The sequence below is a fragment of the Melanerpes formicivorus genome, unplaced genomic scaffold (assembly GCF_026170545.1).
Source record: "Melanerpes formicivorus ecotype bairdi unplaced genomic scaffold, bMelFor1.0.p_v2 SCAF_101, whole genome shotgun sequence".
Classification (NCBI taxonomy): Eukaryota; Metazoa; Chordata; class Aves; order Piciformes; family Picidae; genus Melanerpes; species Melanerpes formicivorus.
The window spans coordinates 596,209-616,504 of NW_027142453.1; the positions used below are offsets into that span (position 1 = coordinate 596,209).

A 20,296-nucleotide genomic window follows, 5' to 3' on the forward strand; every position below is an offset into this window, starting at 1 on the left:
GGGTGATAGGTTGGACTCAATGATCTCAAAGTCTTTTCCAGCCTGGTTAATTCTGTATGTTATTGATGGACAACTCAGATTAAATGGGCACCTCTAGAAGACAGTCTGTCCTGCCTATGGATGAGAAGGGACCACAGTCTTGTGAATCCCAGTTTGCTGTGCCTGATATTTTTCTTAGGCACTAATTAAAACAAGCTTTACCAACAGTGAACTCAGCTGTCATGACTGCATCTCGGCTGGGAAGTGAAATGTTATATTTCTGACTATGTTTATTCAAACAAACATACCAAACAAAGGCAAAAGCCCTTATGCTGAATCATTTGCTGTCTTTGAGCTTAAGGCAGCACTATTTCTGAGAGGTAATTGTGGCCTTCCAGTATCTGAAGGGGGCCTACAGGAAGGCTGGGGAAGGACTTCTCAGGATCTCAGGTAGTGATAGGGGGGAATGGAATGAAGCTGGAGGTGGGGAGATTCAGGCTGGAGGTGAGGAGGAAGTTCTTCCCCATGAGAGTGGTGAAACCCTGGAATGGGTTGTCCAGGGAGGTGGTTGAGGCCCTGTCCCTGGAAGTGTTTAAGCCCAGGCTGGATGAGGCTCTGTCCAGCCTGCTCTAGTGTGGGGTGTCCCTGCCCATGGCAGGGGGGTTGGAACTAGATGATCCTTGTGGTCCCTTCCAACCCTGAATGGTACTATGATGATACTATGATGATGATAATGTTGTCAGTGCAGTAGCAGAGCAGCAGACAAGGCTATGTTAAATAATGTGCTTGTTCAAATGTCTTGGGCAGTGTCCACGTGGGAGAAACCAGATGGTTTTGTTTCATCTTCAACTGAGAAGAGTCAACGTGACTCATCTGAATCAGACTCAGAAGGTAGTGGGAATGAAGCACAGAGTTCAGAACGAAGTTTCAAGGTAAGTGTTCAGATTTATTTGATAGAATAGAATAGAATAGAATAGAATAGAATAGAATAGAATAGAATAGAATAGAATAGAATAGAATAGAATAGAATAGAATAGAATAGAATAGAATAGAATAGAATAGAATAGGACCAGACCAGGTTGGAAGAGACCTTCAAGATCATCGTGTCCAACCCATCATCCAACACCACCCAACCAATTAACCCATGGCACCAAGCACCCTGTCAAGTCTCCTTCTGAACACCTCCAGCGATGGCGACTCCTCCACCTCCCCAGACAGCCCGTTCCAATGGGCAATCACTCTCTCTGTGTAAAACTTCCTCCTGACCTCCAGCCTGAACCTCCCCTGGTGCAGCCTGAGACTGTGTCCTCTTGTTCTGGTACTGGCTGCTTGGGAGAAGAGACCATCATCTGCCTGTCTACAACCTCCCTTCAGGTAATTGTAGAGAGCAATAAGGTCACCCCTGAGTCTCCTCTTCTCCAGGCTAAGCAACCCCAGCTCCCTCAGCCTCTTCTCACAGAGCTTGTGTTCCAAACCCCTCCCCAACTTTGTTGCCCTTCACTGGACTCGTTCCAGCAACTCAACCTCCTTCCTAAACTGAGGGGCCCAGAACTGGACACAGGACTCGAGGTGTGGCCTAACCAGTGCTGAGTCCAGGGTCAGAATGACCTCCCTGCTCCTGCTGGCCACACTGTTCCTGATGCAGGCCAGGATGCCATTGGCCCTCTTGGCTGCCTGGGCACACTGCAGGCTCATGTTCAACCTACCATTGACCAGCACCCCCAGGCCCCTCTCCACCTGGCTGCTCTCCAGCCACTCTGACTCCAGCCTGTAGCACTGCATGGGGTTGCTGTGGCCAATGTGCAGAACCTGGCACTTGGATGTGTTCAATCTCATGCCCTTGGACTCTGCCCATCTGTCCAGCCTGTCGAGGTCCCTCTGCAGAGCCTCTCTACCCTCCAGCAGATCAACTCCTGCCCCCAGCTTGGTGTTGTCTGCGAATTTCTGTCTTAATTTTCTGGAATGAGGAGGTTTATCTTTTACCCCTTGTGATAGGCTGTGCTTACTGCAACAAGGTTGAACCATGTGACTGAACATAAAAGGTTGCACCTGTTTGCATAGCAAAATGAATTGTTCTTCAATTATTTGGTCCATTAGTGGCACAGTCCCACAACAGAAAGCATGATCCTTCCTTCAGCCCACCAGAAGCAGGTTGAATTCTGCAAGAGATGTGATGCTCTCTGAGAAAGGTCACTGTCATCTCTCTGAAGTAATCCATTGTGTGGTTTGGATTTCCGTGTCAGGATGACTTCAAACCTTCCTTGATGCATGTGACTGCTGAGAGACCTCCAGGAATGCTTTGGAGTTAAAAAGCCCTCTGAGGAGAGGCTGAGGGAGCTGGGGTTGCGTAGCCTGGAGAAGAGGAGGCTCAGGGGAGACCTTACTGCTGTCTACAACTATCTGAAGGGAGGTTGTAGCCAGGTGGGGGTTGGTCTCTTCTCCCAGGCAACCAGCACCAGAACAAGAGGACACAGTCTCAAGCTGTGCCAGGGGTGGTTTAGGCTGGATGTTAGGAAGAAATTCTTCATAGAGAGAGTGATTGCCCATTGGAATGTGCTGCCTGGGGAGGTGGTGGAGTCACCATCACTGGAGGTGTTTAGGAGGAGACTTGATGGGGTGCTTGGTGCCATGGTTTAATTGATCAGTGATGGGTTGGACACAATGATCTCAAAGGTCTCTTCCAACCTGCTCTATTCTATTCATTCCATTCTCTCCTCCTCCATTCTCTCCTCCTCCATTCTCTCCTCCTCCATTCTCTCCTCCTCCATTCTCTCCTCCTCCATTCTCTCCTCCTCCATTCTCTCCTCCTCCATTCTCTCCTCCTCCATTCTCTCCTCCTCCATTCTCTCCTATTCTGAAATGGCATGGTTGTAGTTTCCTTCTTAACTGAGAAACACACTGGCAGCTGTTTTTCCTCAAACTGGTAGTTCAGACCAGGCAGAAATGGTTTCAATACCAAATGGATTGACAGGCAGGGGTCACTTGTAAAACACATCATTTTCTATCTCTCTGCATACTTGCAAGCTCCTACCAGGAGTCAGCTGTGAAGTGTGTGCATCCTAAGTTTGTATTGGCTACCCCTTGCTCACTTCAGTCTTGCTGGATGGGATTTTCCAGCTTTAACTTTGTGTAACATCTAAGATGTCTTTATTTTTCCAACTCTCTCTGTGGTGAAAGCACAAGGAGAAAAAAAAAATCAAAGACTTTCTTTACAGTGGGAGTGTATATTGTTTGAAGTTGCTCTTGGTTGAAAAGTGTGACTGGCAACTAAAAGGTGTGAAAGAAAGCCACATTGTGTTTTTATTTAGGCATTGTTGCTTAAGGTGGGTTTTTTCCTCCTTAGAGGAAAGGAGATAATGGTGAAGAATCAGAGGAAGGGAAAAAACCTGCCAAAGCCAAGAAGTTGAGCCCTTATGGGAGATGGCAAGAAGTTAAGCCAGAGGAAACTGCTGATAAAGAGAAGAGTACATCAGCTTCCCCAGAAGCTTCCAGCGATGCATCGAACGAGGCCAAGCCCCTTGGAAAATGGAAAGCAATTAGTGAAAAAGAAGATGAAGAACCCTGGTGAGTATCCTTTGGCCACAGTTATTTTCATGCTGTTTGTTTTCAGAGGCCTTGTTTTCAATAGCTGAATCTTTTCCTTCTGTATTCTGGCAGAATTAGCACAGCAGTGACTGAAAATGTAGCTCAGAGACAATTCTTCCCACAGTGACTATGTTAAGTAGTAGCTTTCCATGCCAGATAATGGTGGGGTTTTGGTTCTAGTAGAGTGGAGTGGTTCTAGTGGAGTGGTGGTGGAGTCACCATCACTGGAGGTGTTCAGGAGGAGACTTGTTAGGGTGCTTGGTTGCATGGTTTAGTTGATTAGGTGGTGTTGGATGATGGGTTGGACTTGATCATCTTGAAGGTCTCTTCCAACCTGGTTTGGTCCATTCCATTCCATTCCATTCCATTCCATTCCATTCCATTCCATTCCATTCCATTCCATTCCATTCCATTCCATTCCATTCCATTCCATTCTTCACCATGAGTACAGAGTAAGTTAAAGTGATTTCAAGCCTCATTATCATTCATCATCTTGTTAGGTCACACCTTGAGTCCTGTGTCCAGTTCTGGGCCTCTCAGTTTAAGGACATTGAGACACTTGAACATGTCCAGAGAAGGGCAACGAGGCTGGGGAGAGGCCTTGAGCACAGCCCTGTGAGGAGAGGCTGAGGGAGCTGGGGCTGCTTAGCCTGGGGAAGAGGAGGCTCAGGGGAGACCTTATTGCTGACTACAACTACCTGAAGCAGGTTGTAGCCAGGAGGGAGTTGGTCTCTTCTCCCAGGCAACCAGCACCAGAACAAGAGGACACAGTCTCAAGCTACACCAGGGGAGGTTTAGGCTCGAGGTGAGGAGAAAGTTCTTCACTGAGAGAGTCATTTGTCAATGGAATGTGCTGCCCAGGGAGGTGGTGGAGTCACCATCCCTGGAGGTGTTCAAGAGGGGATTGGACGTGGCACTTGGTGCCATGGTTTAGTCATAGAGGCCTGTGGTGCCAGGTTGGACTTGATGACCTCTGAGGTCTCTTCCAACCTTGGTGATACTGTGATCTTTCTCAGAGGTTGAGTATCAACTATTCAAATGTAGTTACTCTAAACTTCAGTTCCTTAACATAATTTCCTTCAAGAAGCTGGTTCTGCTGCCTCAGAAGCTCTGGGGGCTACGTTTTAAACTACTTTCAACCTTGGATGCCATCACAGACAGCTTTCTCAGGGCCTCCAGCTTCCAGGCTAAATTCTATTTCTTTTTTTATTAGCTGAGTTAACTCAGCTTGGAGTTCAGGATCTATTTTCACCTTCTACAATGACCAGGAAGCTTGTCTTGATTGTACTGGTCTAGGATTGCTTTCTGTTCCTTCCCGATGGGGTCAGTAGTTGTTGACATTAATGAGGATGGTTTTTTAGACCACAGGTAGTGATAGGACTAGGGGGAATGGAATGAAGCTGGAGGTGGGGAGATTCAGGCTGGAGGTGAAGGAGGAAGTTCTTCCCCATGAGAGTGGTGAAGCCCTGGAATGGGTTGTCCAGGGAGGTGGTCGAGGCCCTGTCCCTGGAGGTGTTTAAGCCCAGGCTGGATGAGGCTGTGGCCAGCCTGCTCTAGTGTGGGGTGTCCCTGCCCATGGCAGGGGGGTTGGAACTAGATGATCCTTGTGGTCCCTTCCAACCCTGACTGATTCTGTTCTATGATTCTATTTTGGATTCCTAGCAGTTTCTGATTTGGTTGAGTTACTGCCACAAGCAGTGAATTATTTCTCACTTGGAGGTGGTGTACTGACTGACTGTTCACCTGAAGGACACAGCCTAAAAGACACATCCTATTTTTTGTCTTACTTTCAACCAGTACTGCAGTAACAGACTTCTGCCTGTTCCCTAACTTCCCTCATTTCAAAATAAGTTAAGCAAAACCAAAACAAAAATCACCACAACCTTTTCTTCTGTCATAGTATCATAGTATCAGTCAGGGTTGGAAGGGACCACAAGGATCATCTAGTTCCAATCCCCCTGCATTGGGCAGGGACACCCCACACTAGATCAGGCTGGCCACAGCCTCATCCAGCCTGCTCTTAAACACCTCCAGGGACAGGGCCTCGACCACCTCCCTGGACAACCCATTCCAGGGCTTCACCACTCTCATGGGGAAGAACTTCCTCCTCACCTCCAGCCTGAATCTCCCCACCTCCAGCTTCATTCCATTCCCCCTAGTCCTATCACTACCTGATAGCCTGAGCAGTCCCTCCCCAGCCTTCCTGTAGGCCCCCTTCAGATACTGGAAGGCCGCAATTAGGCCACCTGGGAGCCTTCTCTTCTCCAGACTGAACAGCCCCAACTCTGTCACTATGAGTAAGTCCCAGAAACTCTGTAATGATTTAGCTATGGACATGAACATCAAAATGTGTAATCTGATTATGCCAATTTCAAATCTGGAAGCTGTCTCTCTCTCCCATGTCCAGCTGATGTACTGCAGATGCTTTCACAACATGCATCTCATCAGGAGGTTTGCTGTGTGTCACTCTGCTGCACAGTGCCTGGGATGGTTTATATTCTTTAGGGAAGCATGCTGTCCTTTATGGCCAGTTTCTTCTTGTAGGGCCCTCAAAGAGTCTGAAGAAATTAGGCTTCAGAGAAGGAAAACAGTCTTTGCGATCATATTCACCCTGTTCTCCAGCATTATAGTTATCAGTTATTCAGCAGACAGTGGAAACAGTGGCAGGATGGGATGGGATAGGATAGGGTAGGATGGGATGGGATAGGATAGGGTAGGATGGGATGGGATAGGATGGGATAGGATGGGATGGGATAGGATGGGATGGGATAGGATGGGATAGGATGGGATAGGATAGGATAGGATAGGATAGGATAGGATAGGATAGGATAGGATAGGATAGGATAGGATAGGATAGGATAGGATAGGAGTAACCAGGTTGGAAAAGACCTTTGAGATCATCAAGGCCAACCTATCACCCAACACCATCTAATCAACTAAACCATGCAACCAAGTGCCCCATCCAGTCTCTTCCTAAACACCTCCACGGATGGTGACTCCACCACCTCCCCAGGCAGCCCATTCCAATGGCCAACCACACTTTCTATGAAGAACTTCTTCCTAACATCCAACCTAAACCTCCCCTGGCACAGATTGAGACTGTGTCCTCTTGTTCTGGTGCTGGTTGCCTGGGAGAAGAGACCAACCTCTTCCTGGCTACAACCACCTTTCAGGCAGTTGTAGAGAGCAATGAGGTCTCGCCTGAACCTCCTCTTCTCCAGGCTAAGCAACCCCAGCTCCCTCAGCCTCTCCTCATACAGCTTGTGCTCGAGGCCTCTCCCCAGCCTTGTTGCCCTTCTCTGGACACGTTCAAGTGCCTCAATGTCCTTAGGAGAAAATTCTTCTCCCTGAGGGTCATGAGGCAGTGAAAGAGGATACCCAGAGAAATTGTGGAGGCACCAACCCCAGCAGCATTCAGAGTAGGATGAGGATTCAAGCAACCTGGTCCAGCAGGAGTTGTCCCTGCCCATGGCAAGAGGATTGGAATTGTATTTAGGGTCCCTTCCAACCCAGACCTGTGATTCTGTGATTTGTTCATAGAATCAATAAGGCTGGAAAAGACCTCAGAGATCATCAAGTCCAACCTGTCACCCAACACCTCAGGACTACTAAACCATGGCACCAAGTGCCACATCCAGTCCCCTCTTGAACACCTCCAGCAATGGTGACTCCACCACCTCCCTGGGCAGCACATTCAGATTAGAATCGAATAGAACAGAATAAACCAGGTTGGAAGAGACCTTCATTAGTGTTAACTGTGATCCTGTTCTCCAAAGCTGTTTCTGCTAATTTGGGGTCACTGACTGCTTTGGTAAGACTGTGCTCTGTTCTTTCACACAGACCCTCAAGAATGTAGCTTTGGGCAAGACTGCTCAGTAGCATTTTGGCAGTGCCCATTGCTGATTACTGGCTGGCTTGCTTTCAGCAATCTTAAATGTACACACCTGCAGCCCCGTTACCTTCTGCATGAGGAATGCTTGGGCCATGCTGTAAAGGCCACACAGAATGAGCTCTTAGTCTTCCACTCTTTATGGCAAATCCTCACAGAAGACACAAAGAGCATGCTTCCTTTTTTTGATCCCTGCCATAATCATAGAATTGTCAGGGTTGGAAGGGTCCTCAAGAATCATCTACTTCCAACCCCCCTGCCATGGGCAGGGACACCTCACACTAGATCAGGTTGTTCAGAGCCCCATCCAGCCTGGCAGTAAAAACCTCCAGGGATGAGGCTTCCACCACCTCCCTGGGCAACCTGTTCCAGTGTCTCACCACTTCTTCCTGACATCCAATCTGAATCTACCCATTTCTATTTTTGCTCCATTCCCCCTAGTCCTATCACTACCTCACACCCTAAAAAGTCCGTCACCAGCTTTCTTGTAGGCCCCCTTCAGATACTGGAAGGCCACAATTAGGTCACCTGGGAGCCTTCTCTTCTCCAGACTGAACAGCCCCAACTCCTTCAGTCTGTCCTCACAGGAGAGGTGATGATGATTTTGGCTAGGAAACCACATCTAGCTTGAAGCCTCTTAGGTAATTAAATATGGATGTTACTGGGGCCAGTGGCATCCTGGCCTGCATCAGGAACAGTGTGGCCAGCAGGAGCAGGGAGGTCATTCTCCCCCTGTATGCTGCATGGGTTGGGCCACACCTTGAGTCCTGTGTCCAGTTCTGGGCTCCTCAGCTTAGGAAGGATGTTGACTTGCTGGAAGATGTCCAGAGAAGGGCAACGAAGTTGGTGGGGGGTTTGGAATACAGCCCTGTGAGGAGAGACTGAGAGAGCTGGGGTTGCTTAGCCTGGAGAGGAGGAGGCTCAGGGGAGACCTTACAGAGAGAGTGATTGCCCATTGGAATGGGCTGCCCAGGGAGGTGGTGGAGTCACCATCATTGGAAGTGTTCAGGAGACTTGATAGGGTGCTTGGTTGCATGGTTTAGTTGATTGGGTGGTGTTGGATGATAGGTTGGATGTGATGATCTTGTAGGTCTCTTCCAACCTGGTCTGGTCTCTACTCTTCTCTACTCTTCTCTTCTCTACTCTACTCTACTCTTCTCTACTCTTCTCTTCTCTACTCTTCTCTACTCTACTCTACTCTACTCTTCTCTTCTCTTCTCTTCTCTTCTCTACTCTTCTCTTCTCTACTCTTCTCTACTCTTCTCTTCTCTACTCTTCTCTACTCTTCTCTTCTATTCTTCCTGTTTGCACTACACTATGTTGTTTCCTCCAAGCAGTTTAACCCTTTTATGTTTTCCTCTCCCAGTGAAAACGTGGACCTGGAGCTTCCTACTACAGAGAGCGACACTCTGCCAGCCCCAGTGCTCGATATCCCAGAAGAAGAAACCGTGACCTTTCAGGAGAAGACCGTCACCTCCCTTGGAGGCCTGACAGAAGGGGTGCCAACCTTTAAAAAGAGGAAAGCTGAAAATGGGAAATCCAGAAACTTGAGAGCAAGGCTCAGTGATCAGTAACACTTACCTGAAAACCAAAATCATTGTGGATGCTGTGGAAGCTAGAGGGGATCAGAAGCTTCATATTTTAACCAGGCTTTTGTAAAGGCAAATATGGGCTAGAGATGAAGGTTTGAGAGGTATTCAAAGTGAGTGAGTTGTAATATGACTTTTTTTACTGTGGTTTGATGTGATTGGTTTGGGAGTGGGAGTTCTGTGTGGTGTCACTTTGGCAGTGCTGTAAATATGTTTGGGTTTATTTTAACCATGTTTGGTTTTGCTGTGACTGTGTGCTGTTGCAAGTACATTGCATAAGGGGGTTTCTTGTTTTCACTCCTTTTCTAAGCATGGAAGAAGGAAGCCATCCTCAGGGTGGTAAAAAAGATGCAGCCCTTCTATATTTGCAGAGGAAATAGATCAGTTGTGTGCACTGGAGACTAAAGTCATTCCTCAAGGCTGTTGATGTGGAGTAGTTTCCCTGCTAATGAGGGAAAATACTCTGCTTACCAACCTTTGGCTAAGCACTTGCAAAGGAGTGGGTGGTAAAGCCTGCCAGCATGTAAAACAGATCATTTGCAAGCTGGTTAGGCACATCAGTGCCATCTCCTCCCCAACTGACAGCCTGACAAACTATTGCTGTGCTTGTATGAGAAATGTATTAAAAAACCTCTGCAGAAGATTGAAACCTGATTAAAATGAAACTTTTAATAACAGCAGCAGAGCCAGCCCTGTTGGAATAGACCTCTCATGGTGACTTCACAGTAGCACCAAGGCTGGAAGAGACCTCAGGGATCATCGAGTCCAACCTGTCAACACAGACCTCGTGACTAGACCATGGCACCAAGTGCCACATCCAGTCCCCTCTTGAACACCTCCAGGGATGGTGACTCCACCACCTCCCTGGGCAGCACATTCCAATGGCTAACAACTCTCTCAGTGAAGAACTTTCTCCTCACCTTGAGCCTAAACTTCCCCTGGTGCAGCTTCAGACCTTGTCATCTCGTTCTAGTGCTGTTTGCTAGAGAGAAGAGACCAACTCTCTCCTGGCTACAACCTCCCTTCAGGTAGTTGTAGACAGCAATGAGGTCACCCCTGAGCCTCCTCTTCTCCAGGCTAAACAATCCCAGCTTCCTCAGCTTCTCCTCACAGGGCTTGTGCTCAACTTTTAATAACAGCAACAGAGCCAGCCCTGTGGCAATAGATCTTTTCATGGTGACTTCTTACGGTGTTATTGCTCTCTACAACTACCTGAAGGGAGGTTGTGGACAGGCAGAGGTTGGTCTCTTCTCCCAGGCAACCAGCACCAGAACAAGAGGACACAGTCTTAGGCTGTGCCAGGGGAGGTTTAGGCTGGATGTTAGGAAGAATTTCTACACAGAGAGAGTGATTGCCCATTGGAATGTGCTGCCCAGGGAGGTGGTGGAGTCACCATCACTGGAGGTGTTTAGGAGGAGACTTGATGGGGTGCTTGGTGCCATGGGTTAGTTGATTAGATGGGTTGGATAAAAGGTTGGACTCAATGATCCTGAAGCTCTCTTCCAACCTGGTCTATTCTGTTCTATTTTGCTTTATTGTTGTCTCTTGCTTACAATTTCTTCCTCTTACACATCAAGTTCTCTTGTTTTGGTCTTGTTTTCTTCTTGTCTCTTTCACTGTAAAAATTCCAGGGTTATTTCCCTGATATTTTCATGACCAAAGACCTGGCCCTGCTACAGCATACCTCACCCTGTCTGAGGCTGGTGAGTCTCACCTTGAGGCTGATGAGTGTACTGAGTAGTTGGCAAGTGTTGAGCAAACTGAGAGTGGCTAAGTCCTTGAAGCTCCATTGTTGAAGCTGCATTGTTCTCAGTCCCTTAGGAGAGCCACACACAAGCTGGCTAAGCAGAGCTGGGAGCTGTACTGCCCAAGGTGGCTTGGGTATATCTTAAGGATTGGAGCTTTGATTTCTTTACATGGTGGCTGGGTCTACATTTATCATCATCTTAGGTGTGTAAGAATGTAGCTATGCTCATTGCTTCTCCAGGAATCAAACAGTGGACCATAGAGGCTGCAATCATTCATCCATTAAACAAATCCATCTCTCATTCCTGAAGCTCAGAGTCATTTGTTCAGGACAGTCTCAGTCAAAAACAGAGGGTGCTGTTAAGAGTTGTCAGAATCCAGCTACAGCAAGGCAGAGTTTGGAACTGCTGAGCTCAAACTTCACTGAGAAAACAGCTATCAGTCTGGCAGAGCAGCAGAGAAAGGAGTGCAAGACAGAGAATCCAGTCTGTGGTGGATTACAAAGGAAGCTGCAGGCCTTTTTCTTGCTATTCTGTGATGTTTTCTGTGTGTGTAGGATAGAGTTAAGTAATCCCAGGCACAAATCCAAGCTGGGCAGTGACTGGCTGGAGAGCAGCCCTGAGGAGAGAGACTTCGGGGTGCTGGTGGAGGAGAAGCTCAACAGGAGCTCTCAGTGTGCACTTGCAGCCCACAAAGCCAATCAGATCCTGGGCTGCATCAGGAGAAGTGTGGCCAGCAGGTCGAGGGAGGTGATCCTCCCCCTCTACTCAGCTCTGGTGAGACCCCACCTGGAGTACTGCCTCCAGTTCTGGAGCCCCTATTCCAAGAGGGATGTGGAGGTGCTGGAAGGTGTCCAGAGAAGGGCCACGAGGATGATCAGAGGGCTGGAGCACCTCTCCTATGAGGACAGACTGAAGGAGTTGGGGCTGTTCAGTCTGCAGAAGAGAAGGCTCCCAGGTGACCTCATTGTGGCCTTCCAGTATCTGAAGGGGGCTACAGGAAGGCTGGGGAGGGACTTCTCAGGATCTCAGGTAGTGATAGGACTTGGGGGAATGGAATGAAGCTGGAGGTGGGGAGATTCAGGCTGGAGGTGAGGAGGAAGTTCTTCCCCATGAGAGTGGTGAAGCCCTGGAATGGGTTGTCCAGGGAGGTGGTTGAGGCCCTGTCCCTGGAGGTGTTTAAGCCCAAGCTGGACGAGGCTCTGGCCAGCCTGATCTAGTGTGGGGTGTCCCTGCCCATGGCAGGGGGGTTGGAACTAGCTGATCCTTGTGGTCCCTTCCAACCCTGACTGATACTATGATACTACACTATGATACCATTGTATTTGATCCCACATGTTCCTTTGGCTTCATCAGGGCATTTTGATGTTTGGTTTGAGAACTTTGGAGGTTTCCTCTAACACCCAGCCCTGGGTTGTCATTTAAGAGATGCAGGATGCAGGCTGGATGCTCTGACAGTCATAGATGCAGGAGTACACAACGTAGCCCACAGGAAAGACCACATGTGCAAGGTTAGCTTTGCTTCTTACTCCTGCTTGAATGCTGCTCTAGCACCTAGGAGACTGCTCTGACTTGAAGCCTCTGTGTGTTTGCAACCAGTTCACACCAATTTCCTCACCATTTACACAACTGTTGCCCTTCAGCTAGGCAGCTGCTTTTCCCTCTTGAATCCACCACGTCTTTTTGGGGAGTCCTTGTGTGACAAATCCTTCAGTGCTCCAGTAGCACTTCTCTCCAGCCCTTCCAGCCTGAGTTTGCCTAGACTCTATGTTCAAGGAAGATTGAGGCCATGGGTGCTGTCACTAGGACTTCCTTACTGTATAGGAAGTCACCCTTGATGCCTTCCCTGAACCACATTTGCCTTTCACATGACTGCATCGTGCTGCCTGCCGTGGGTGCCCTGTGATCTACCATTACAACCAGCTCTTTCTGCTCCTTTCCCATTGCTAACAGCTGAGCTAGCAGCTGACCCTGCTTCCCTGCTTCCCTGCTTCCCTGCTTTCCTTTCAAGCACAATTTCTTTTTCTGGCAATCTCTTTCACAGTGCTGTGCTCATCCTGCTTCTGTTACTCTGAAGGGTGAAGTACATGGCCACACCTTGAGTCCTGTGTCCAGGTCTGGGCCCCTCAGTTTAGGAAAGATGTTGAGTTGCTGGAAGGTGTCCAGAGAAGGGCAACAAAGGTGGGGAGGAGTTTAGAGCACAAGCCCTGTGAGGAGAGGCTGAGAGAGCTGGGGTTGTTTAGCCTGGAGAAGAGGAGGCTCAGAGGAGACCTCATTGCTGTCTACAACTACCTGAAGGGAGGTTGTAGGGAGGTGGGGGTTGGTCTCTTCTCCCAGGCAACTAGCACCAGAACAAGAGGACACAGTCTCAAGCTGTGCCAGGGGAGGTTTAGGCTGGATGTTAGGAAGAAATCCTCCACAGAAAGAGTGATTGGCCATGGGAAAGTGCTGCCCAGGGAGGTGGTGGAGTCACCATCACTGGAGGTGTTCAGGAGGAGACTTGCTGGGGTGCTTGGTGCCATGGGTTAGTTGTTTAGGTAGGTTGGATTGGTTGATGGGTTGGATGTGATGATCTTGAAGGTCTCTTCCAACCTGGTCTGGTCTGGTCTGGTCTGGTCTGGTCTGGTCTATTCTATTCTATTCTATTCTATTCTATTCTATTCTATTCTATTCCCTTTGCTCCCCACTACCTCTGAAAGTCCATTTGAGAAGAGACTTCTTCATTCTTTGTCCTTAAGGATGGATTAGAACAAGGGCCAGTTGGATCAGATTTGATACAACCAAAGACACCATTTAGTTTTGCACTGGGCTGGCCTTCAGTTTCCTTGCTGTGTGTCCAAACCAAGCATTTTCTCCTCTGCACAAAAGCACTGCCTCCTGTGAGACTTGAGGCAAACACTGCACAGATCTTTGTCCCTTCCCTGCTATCACCTTGCAAAATCTCCTGCCTTTGGAATTCAGCAGAGGAATCCTGTAGGTATTACTCATCTGCTAATCCTACCCTGGGCTACACTGGCTTTTGACGAAGGAATGCTGCTTTTACTGTTTCAGAAGCACAGTGTTTTCAGAAGAAGAGTCTTTTGTTTCCTGACCAAGCCAGTTTCTCTCATGCAGCATGTTTTTGTCTGCTTGCCTGCTTTTATTGCGAGCTCCTTCAGTCAGAAGTACGTCTGTGGGTTTTGTAGGCTGCCACAGACATGATTAGCAGTATAAGGAGGGGGAACCATTGCAGTTTCTGATGATGGTTGCTTCTGGGTGGTTTTTAAGCAAGTTAACACACCTAAGTGCCGGGTTCTGCACATTGGCCACAGCAACCCCATGCAGTGCTACAGGCTGGGGTCAGAGTGGCTGGAGAGCAGCCAGGCAGAGAGGGACCTGGGGGTGCTGGTTGATGGTAGGCTGAACACGAGCCTGCAGTGTGCCCAGGTGGCCAAGAAGGCCAATGGCATCCTGGCCTGTATCAGGAATAGTGTGCTGGCATAGAAGGTCTGCCCTGAGCCTCCTCTTCTCCAGGATAAGCAACCCCAGCTCCCTCAGCCTCTCCTCATAGGGCTTATGCTCCAAACACCTCATCAGCTTTGTTGCCCTTCTCTGGACACATTCCAGCAACTCAACATCTTTCCCAGGCAACCAGCACCAGAACAAGAGGACACAGTCTCTAGATGCACCAGCAGAGGTTTAGGCTGGATGGAAGGAAGAAATTCTCCACAGAAACAGTGATTGAGCAGTAGGTGGCTCAGTTGGTAGCGCATCAGACCCTTATGGGAAGGTTGTGAGTTCAAGCCTGCAGTGGGCAGTAGTGTCCTCCCTACTCTAGTCATGAGGTCTGTGGTGACAGGTTGGACTTGATGATCTTTGAGGTCCCTTCCAACCTTAGGAATACTGAATGCTGATTGGCCATTGGAATGTGCTGCCCAGGGAGGTGGTGGAGTCACCATCACTGGAGGTGTTTAGGAAGAGACTGGATGGGGCACTTAGTGCCATGGTTTAGTTGACCAGATGGTGTTGGGTGATAGGTTGGACTCGATCTCAAAGGTCTTTTCCAACCTTGTCTATTCTGTTCTGTTCTATTCTACTCTGTTCTGTTCTATTCTTGTTCTATTCTATATGTTAACCCTTCACCTGGGAACTTGTAGACTGAAATCCAGACTCTCCTACTAGGGTGAAGTTTCCCTTTGTTTGACCCTCACAGACAAAATCTGTGCTGCAGCATCATCCAGTCCCAGCCTTCAGCTTTTGAAGGTGGAAAGGCTGGTCATGGCCAGCAGGAGCAGGGAAGTCATTGTGCCCCTGGACTCTGCATTGGTTAGGCCACACCTTGAGTCTTGTGTCCAGTTCTGGGCCCCTCACTTTAAGAAGGACATTGAGACACTTGAACATGTCCAGAGAAGGGCAACAAGGCTGGGGAGAGGTCTCAAGCACAAGCCCTATGAGGAGAGGCTGAGGGAGCTGGGATTGTTTAGCCTGGAGAAGAGGAGGCTCAGGGGAGACCTCATTGCCCTCTACAACTACCTGAAAGGTGGTTGTAGCCAGGAAGGGGTTGGTCTCTTCTCCCAGGCAACCAGCACCAGAACAAGGGGACACAGTCTCAAGCTGCGCCAGGGGAGGTTTAGGCTGGAGGTGCGAAGTTCTTCACTGAGAGAGTCATTTGCCATTGGAATGTGCTGCCCAGGGAGGTGGTGGAGTCATCACCCATGGAGGTGTTCAAGAGGGGATTGGATGTGGCACTTGGTGCCATGGCCTAGTCATGAGGTCTGTGGTGACAGGCTGGACTTGATGATCCTTGAGGTCTCCTCCAACCTTGGTGATACCGTGGTACTCTGATACTGTCGTGCCACAGCTCTGAGTTAAATTCACCAACCTGTGCATGTCCCTGCCCCTGGAACAAAAGTGTAGTGCAGGTTTTGCAGGTTACTTAGAAAAGGAGTGAAAAAAAACCTCTTTCATGCCTCCTGGTTTCCTGATTTGCTTTTTGAGTCGTGCCTCCCTTTTTCAGTCCTTTCCATGCTGCTGTCTTCCTCAGGCTGTCTTCCTGCAGTCTCCCTCTCTATGCAAATCTACCTGTCACCGTTGTGCTGCCTTCCTAGCCTCCACCTGCACCTCATCTCCTGCTCCACTCAGACCACCAGAAAGCTTCATCTCGTCCTACCTGGGCCACCCTGTCTCCAGATCCCAGCTTATGCCAAGCACTGCTGCTGCCTGTTTGCATCATGCCCCGAAGAAGTACCCCCCTAACCCTTCTCCAGCAGCACACAAGCTCTTTCAAGACTGCTTCCCTCTGCTCTTTTGCTTGCCTGGTTGATTTGTTTTTCCTGAGACAGATTTCATTCCATTCCTCCTACAGGGTTTGCAGCCCTTAAATCTTCATGCTAGCTGATACAAAGTCTGTCTGTTACACCTTCTGCTCTTTGTTGTGGAAGCATCTTTGTTCTGCTTTGTCAGGCCTACCCCTCCAGCCTCTCTTGTATCTACCTCTTAAGTCCTCTTACTTTCTACCTGCTCAATTATTTAACTGAAAACCCCTGTTAACTCTCTGTGTGATTGAGAACTTTTTAGGTGTGTGAAGTGTTTCAGGATATAGAGCTTGAAGAAAAGTTCTGCACAAAGCAAGAGTGTGGCAAATAATAACCTGCAGAAGGCTAAATTTGCCCTCGGGGATTCCCAGAGTGTGGCAGCAAATGCAGGTGTGTGATTTTACTTGTGAAGTGCCAGGAGCCTGTGCTAAAAGAACCAGCAGACAGCAGTAGACAGACCACAGGGTGAAGGCAGTGGATTTTTCATGTCTTGCTTCACTGGAGATAACAGTGACAAACAGTGGGGTGCTGGAAAGGTGCTTGGCTGAGTTGAGAAGCAAAGTCAGAACAGCTGGTTTCTCTTCAACAGCTTCTCAGGTGAAATGACAGAACCTTGCAAGCTCTTGAAGTGGAGTTTATATGAAAACACTGAATAAAGCTTTGATTTGAACAAGCTGTGTTCCTGTTGTTCATCTCTTCAAGGGGTTTTAGGACAACCTGATTGATCTGAAACAGAATGAACCAGGTTGGGAAAGACCTCTGAGATCGAGTCCAACCTATCACCCCACACCATCTGGTCAACTAAACCATGGCACTAAGTGCTCCATCCAGTCTCTTCCTAAACACCTCCTGTGATGGTGACTCCACCACCTCCCTGGGCAGCTCATTCCAATGGCCAGTCACTCTTTCAGGGAAGAACTTCTTCCTAACATCCAGCCTGAACCTTACCAAGGTTGGAAGAGACTTCAAGGATCATCGAGTCCAACCAGTCACCACTGACCTCATGACTAGACCATGGCACCAAGTGCCACATCCAATCCCCTCTTGAACACCTCCAGGGATGGCGACTCCACCACCTCCCTGGGCAGCACATTCCAATGAGGAACGACTCTCTCAGTGAAGAACTTTCTCCTCACCTTGAGCCTCAACTTCCCCTGGTGCAGCTTGAGACTGTGTCCTCTTGTTCTGGTGCTGGTTGCCTGGGAGAAGTGACCAACCCCCTCCTGGCTACAACTTCCCTTCAGATAGTTGTAGAGAGCAATGAGGTCACCCCTGAACCTCTTCTTCTCCATGCTAAACAACCCCAGCTCCCTCAGCCTCTCCTCACAGGGCTGTGCTCAAGGCCTCTCCCCAGCCTTGTTGCCCTTCTCTGGACACCTTCAAGTGTCTCGATGTCCTTAAACTGCGGGGGCCCAGAACTGGACACAGGACTCAAGGTGTGGCCTAACCAATGCAGAGTCCAGGGGCACAATGACTTCCCTGCTCCTGCTGGCCACACTGTTCCTGACACAGGCCAGGATGCCATTGGCCTTCTTGGCCACCTGGGCACACTGCTGGCTCATGTTCAGCCAGCTGTCAATCAGGACATTGTTAAGTTAGAAACTGCTTAAAGAGAGTTGAGGTCAGGTTTGTTGCAGTCACTGTTTAGTCACACTCAGCAGAGAGCCGACTCTATAAAGCTGCTGATGACAGGAGATTGTGAGTCAGCAGTCTGTGTATCTGCTGGGGAATGATGAGCAATGCCCCTCCAGCCAGAGACAGGCACTTTCAAGGGGTGGGGAGTGCATGGCAATTATTTCATAAAATTTACTGCCAAAAGCTGTTTCTCAAACTGCTCTTTTGCCAACTCTTTTTTTTACAGAAAGAAAAAAAGTAACAATTCAGCTGTACTAAGCAGCCAGATGAAAATAAGCTATACTAGAGTAGAATAGACCAGGTTGGAAGAGACCTTCAAGATCATTGCATCCAGCCTATCAACTAATCCAACCCACCTAAACAACTAACCAATGGCACCAAGCACCCTGTCAAGTCTCCTCCTGAACACCTCCAGTGATGGTGACTCCACCACCTCCCTGGGCAGCACATTCCAATGGGCAATCACTCTCTCTTCTTCCTAACATCCAGCCTAAACCTCCCCCTGGCACAGCCTAAGACTGTGTCCTCTTATTCTGGTGCTAGTTGCCTGGGAGAAGAGACCAACCCCCACCTGGCTACAACCTCCCTTCAGGTAGTTGTAGAGAGCAATCAGGTCTCCCCTGAGCCTCCTCTTCTCCAGGCTAAGCAACCCCAGCTCCCTCAGCCTCTCCTCACAGGGCTGTGTTCCAAACCCCTCCCCAGCTTTTTTGCCCTTCTCTGGACACCTTCCAGCAACTCAACATCTTTCCTAAACTGAGGGGCCCAGAACTGGACACAGGACTCAAGGTGTGGCCTAACCAGTGCAGTGTACAGGGGCAAAGGGTCATCTTCATGGCCCTTATCTGGACTCAGTCAGCTTTCCCTTTCCTTGTCCTCCATTGCTTTCTCATTGTAGTTCTTACTGCCAGTGCTTTCACTGCTCAAAGCTATGGCTGCTTGTAGAAATGGTCTCTTCTCCCAGGCAGCCAGCACCAGAACAAGAGGACACAGTCTCAGGCTGTGCCAGGGGAGGTTTAGGCTGGATGTTAGGAAGAAGTTCTACACAGAGAGAGTGATTGCCCATTGGAATGGGCTGCCTGGGGAGGGTGGAGTCGCCATCATTGGAGGTGTTCAGGAGGAGACTTGATGGGGTGCTTGGTGCCATGGGTTAGCTGTTTGGGTGGGTTGGATTGGTTGATGGGTTGGACAGGATGATCTTGAAGGTCTCTTCCAACCTGGTTTGGTTTATTCTAAATAAATGTTATTCTAAATGCCCAAGGTCAAAGCATTCCATCCTGAAAACACCTGCAAGATGGCAATCAACTCCTTTGCCTTCCCTTGGGGACAAGTGCCAACTCACAGCCAAGTCCCAACACAACCCCTCAGGCTCTTACATCCCACAGAAAGGCTGGGGTGCAAGACCTGCTACATAAGCTTTCAAATCTGCTGCTCAGTAAGGAAGAAAACAGTTTCAGACAATGCTCTCTCAACGAGGAGAAGCAAATCACAAGGCAGCAATCTCCTACAGATCTGCTCTGTATCACATTCTCAGTCCAGACTGATGATAACCACATTTTGCTGTAGTAGACAGGCAGCAGTGATTTCAGTGGGAGCTTAATAAGAGAAATATCCTTCTGGATGCACCAGGCTAGGCTGGGAGAAGGGTCTAGGTTTCAAAAGCTGCTAAATTTCAATGACTACTTGGAGGATATTGATAATTTTAGTAGCAGAGGAGAGGTGCTTTCTGCGGAATGGAATGGAATGGAATGGAATGGAATGGAATGGAATGGAATGGAATGGAATGGAATGGAATGGAATGGACCAGGTTGGAAGAAATGTTTGAGATCATCAAGTCCAACCTATCATCCAACACCATCTAATCAACTAAACCATGGCACCAAGTGCCTCATCCAGTCTCTTCCTAAACACCTCCAGTGATGGTGACTCCACCCACCTCCCTGGGCAGCACATTCCAATGGCAAATCACTCTTTCTGTGAAGAAATTCTTTCTAACATCCAGCCTAAACCTCCCCTGGTGCAGCTTGAGACTGTGTCCTCTTGTTCTGTTACTTGCCTGCCTGAGAGAAGAGACCAACCCCCACCTGGCTACAACCTCCCTTCAGGGAGTTGTAGACAGCAAGAAGGTCTCCCCTGAGCCTCCTCTTCTCCAGGCTAAGCAACCCCAGCTCCCTCAGCCTCTCCTCACAGGGCTGTGCTCCAAACCCCTCCCCAGCTTTGTTGCTCTTCTCTGGACACCTTCCAGCAACGCTGTCTTTTCCAACCTGGTCCATTCCATTCCATTCCATTCCAAATTTGCACAGCAAAGACATCTTCATAATGATCTTATCTTCTCTTCTCTTCTCTTCTCTTCTCTCCTCTCCTCTCCTCTCCTCTCCTCTCCTCTCCTCTCCGAACCTCTCCTCTCCTCTCCTCTCCTCTCCGAACCTCTCCTCTCCTCTCCGAACCTCTCCTCTCCGAACCTCTCCTCTCCGAACCTCTCCTCTCCGAACCTCTCCTCTCCTCTCCTCTCCTCTCCGAACCTCTCCTCTCCTCTCCTCTCCGAACCTCTCCTCTCCGAACCTCTCCTCTCTCTTCTCTTCT

At 48.9% G+C, this 20,296-nt stretch overlaps 1 protein-coding gene across 1 annotated transcript in view; it reads left to right on the plus strand.

The window, feature by feature from the left end:
- Positions 1-16,754, plus strand: part of WBP4 (WW domain binding protein 4) — a 44,348-nt gene extending 27,594 nt beyond the window's left edge. Inside the window, 3 exon segments of the mRNA XM_068166493.1 lie at positions 787-911; positions 3,323-3,543; positions 8,820-16,754. Coding sequence (XP_068022594.1) covers positions 787-911; positions 3,323-3,543; positions 8,820-9,027 — 554 coding nt within the window. The 3' untranslated portion in view covers positions 9,028-16,754.
- The last annotated feature ends 3,542 nt before the right edge of the window (positions 16,755-20,296 follow it).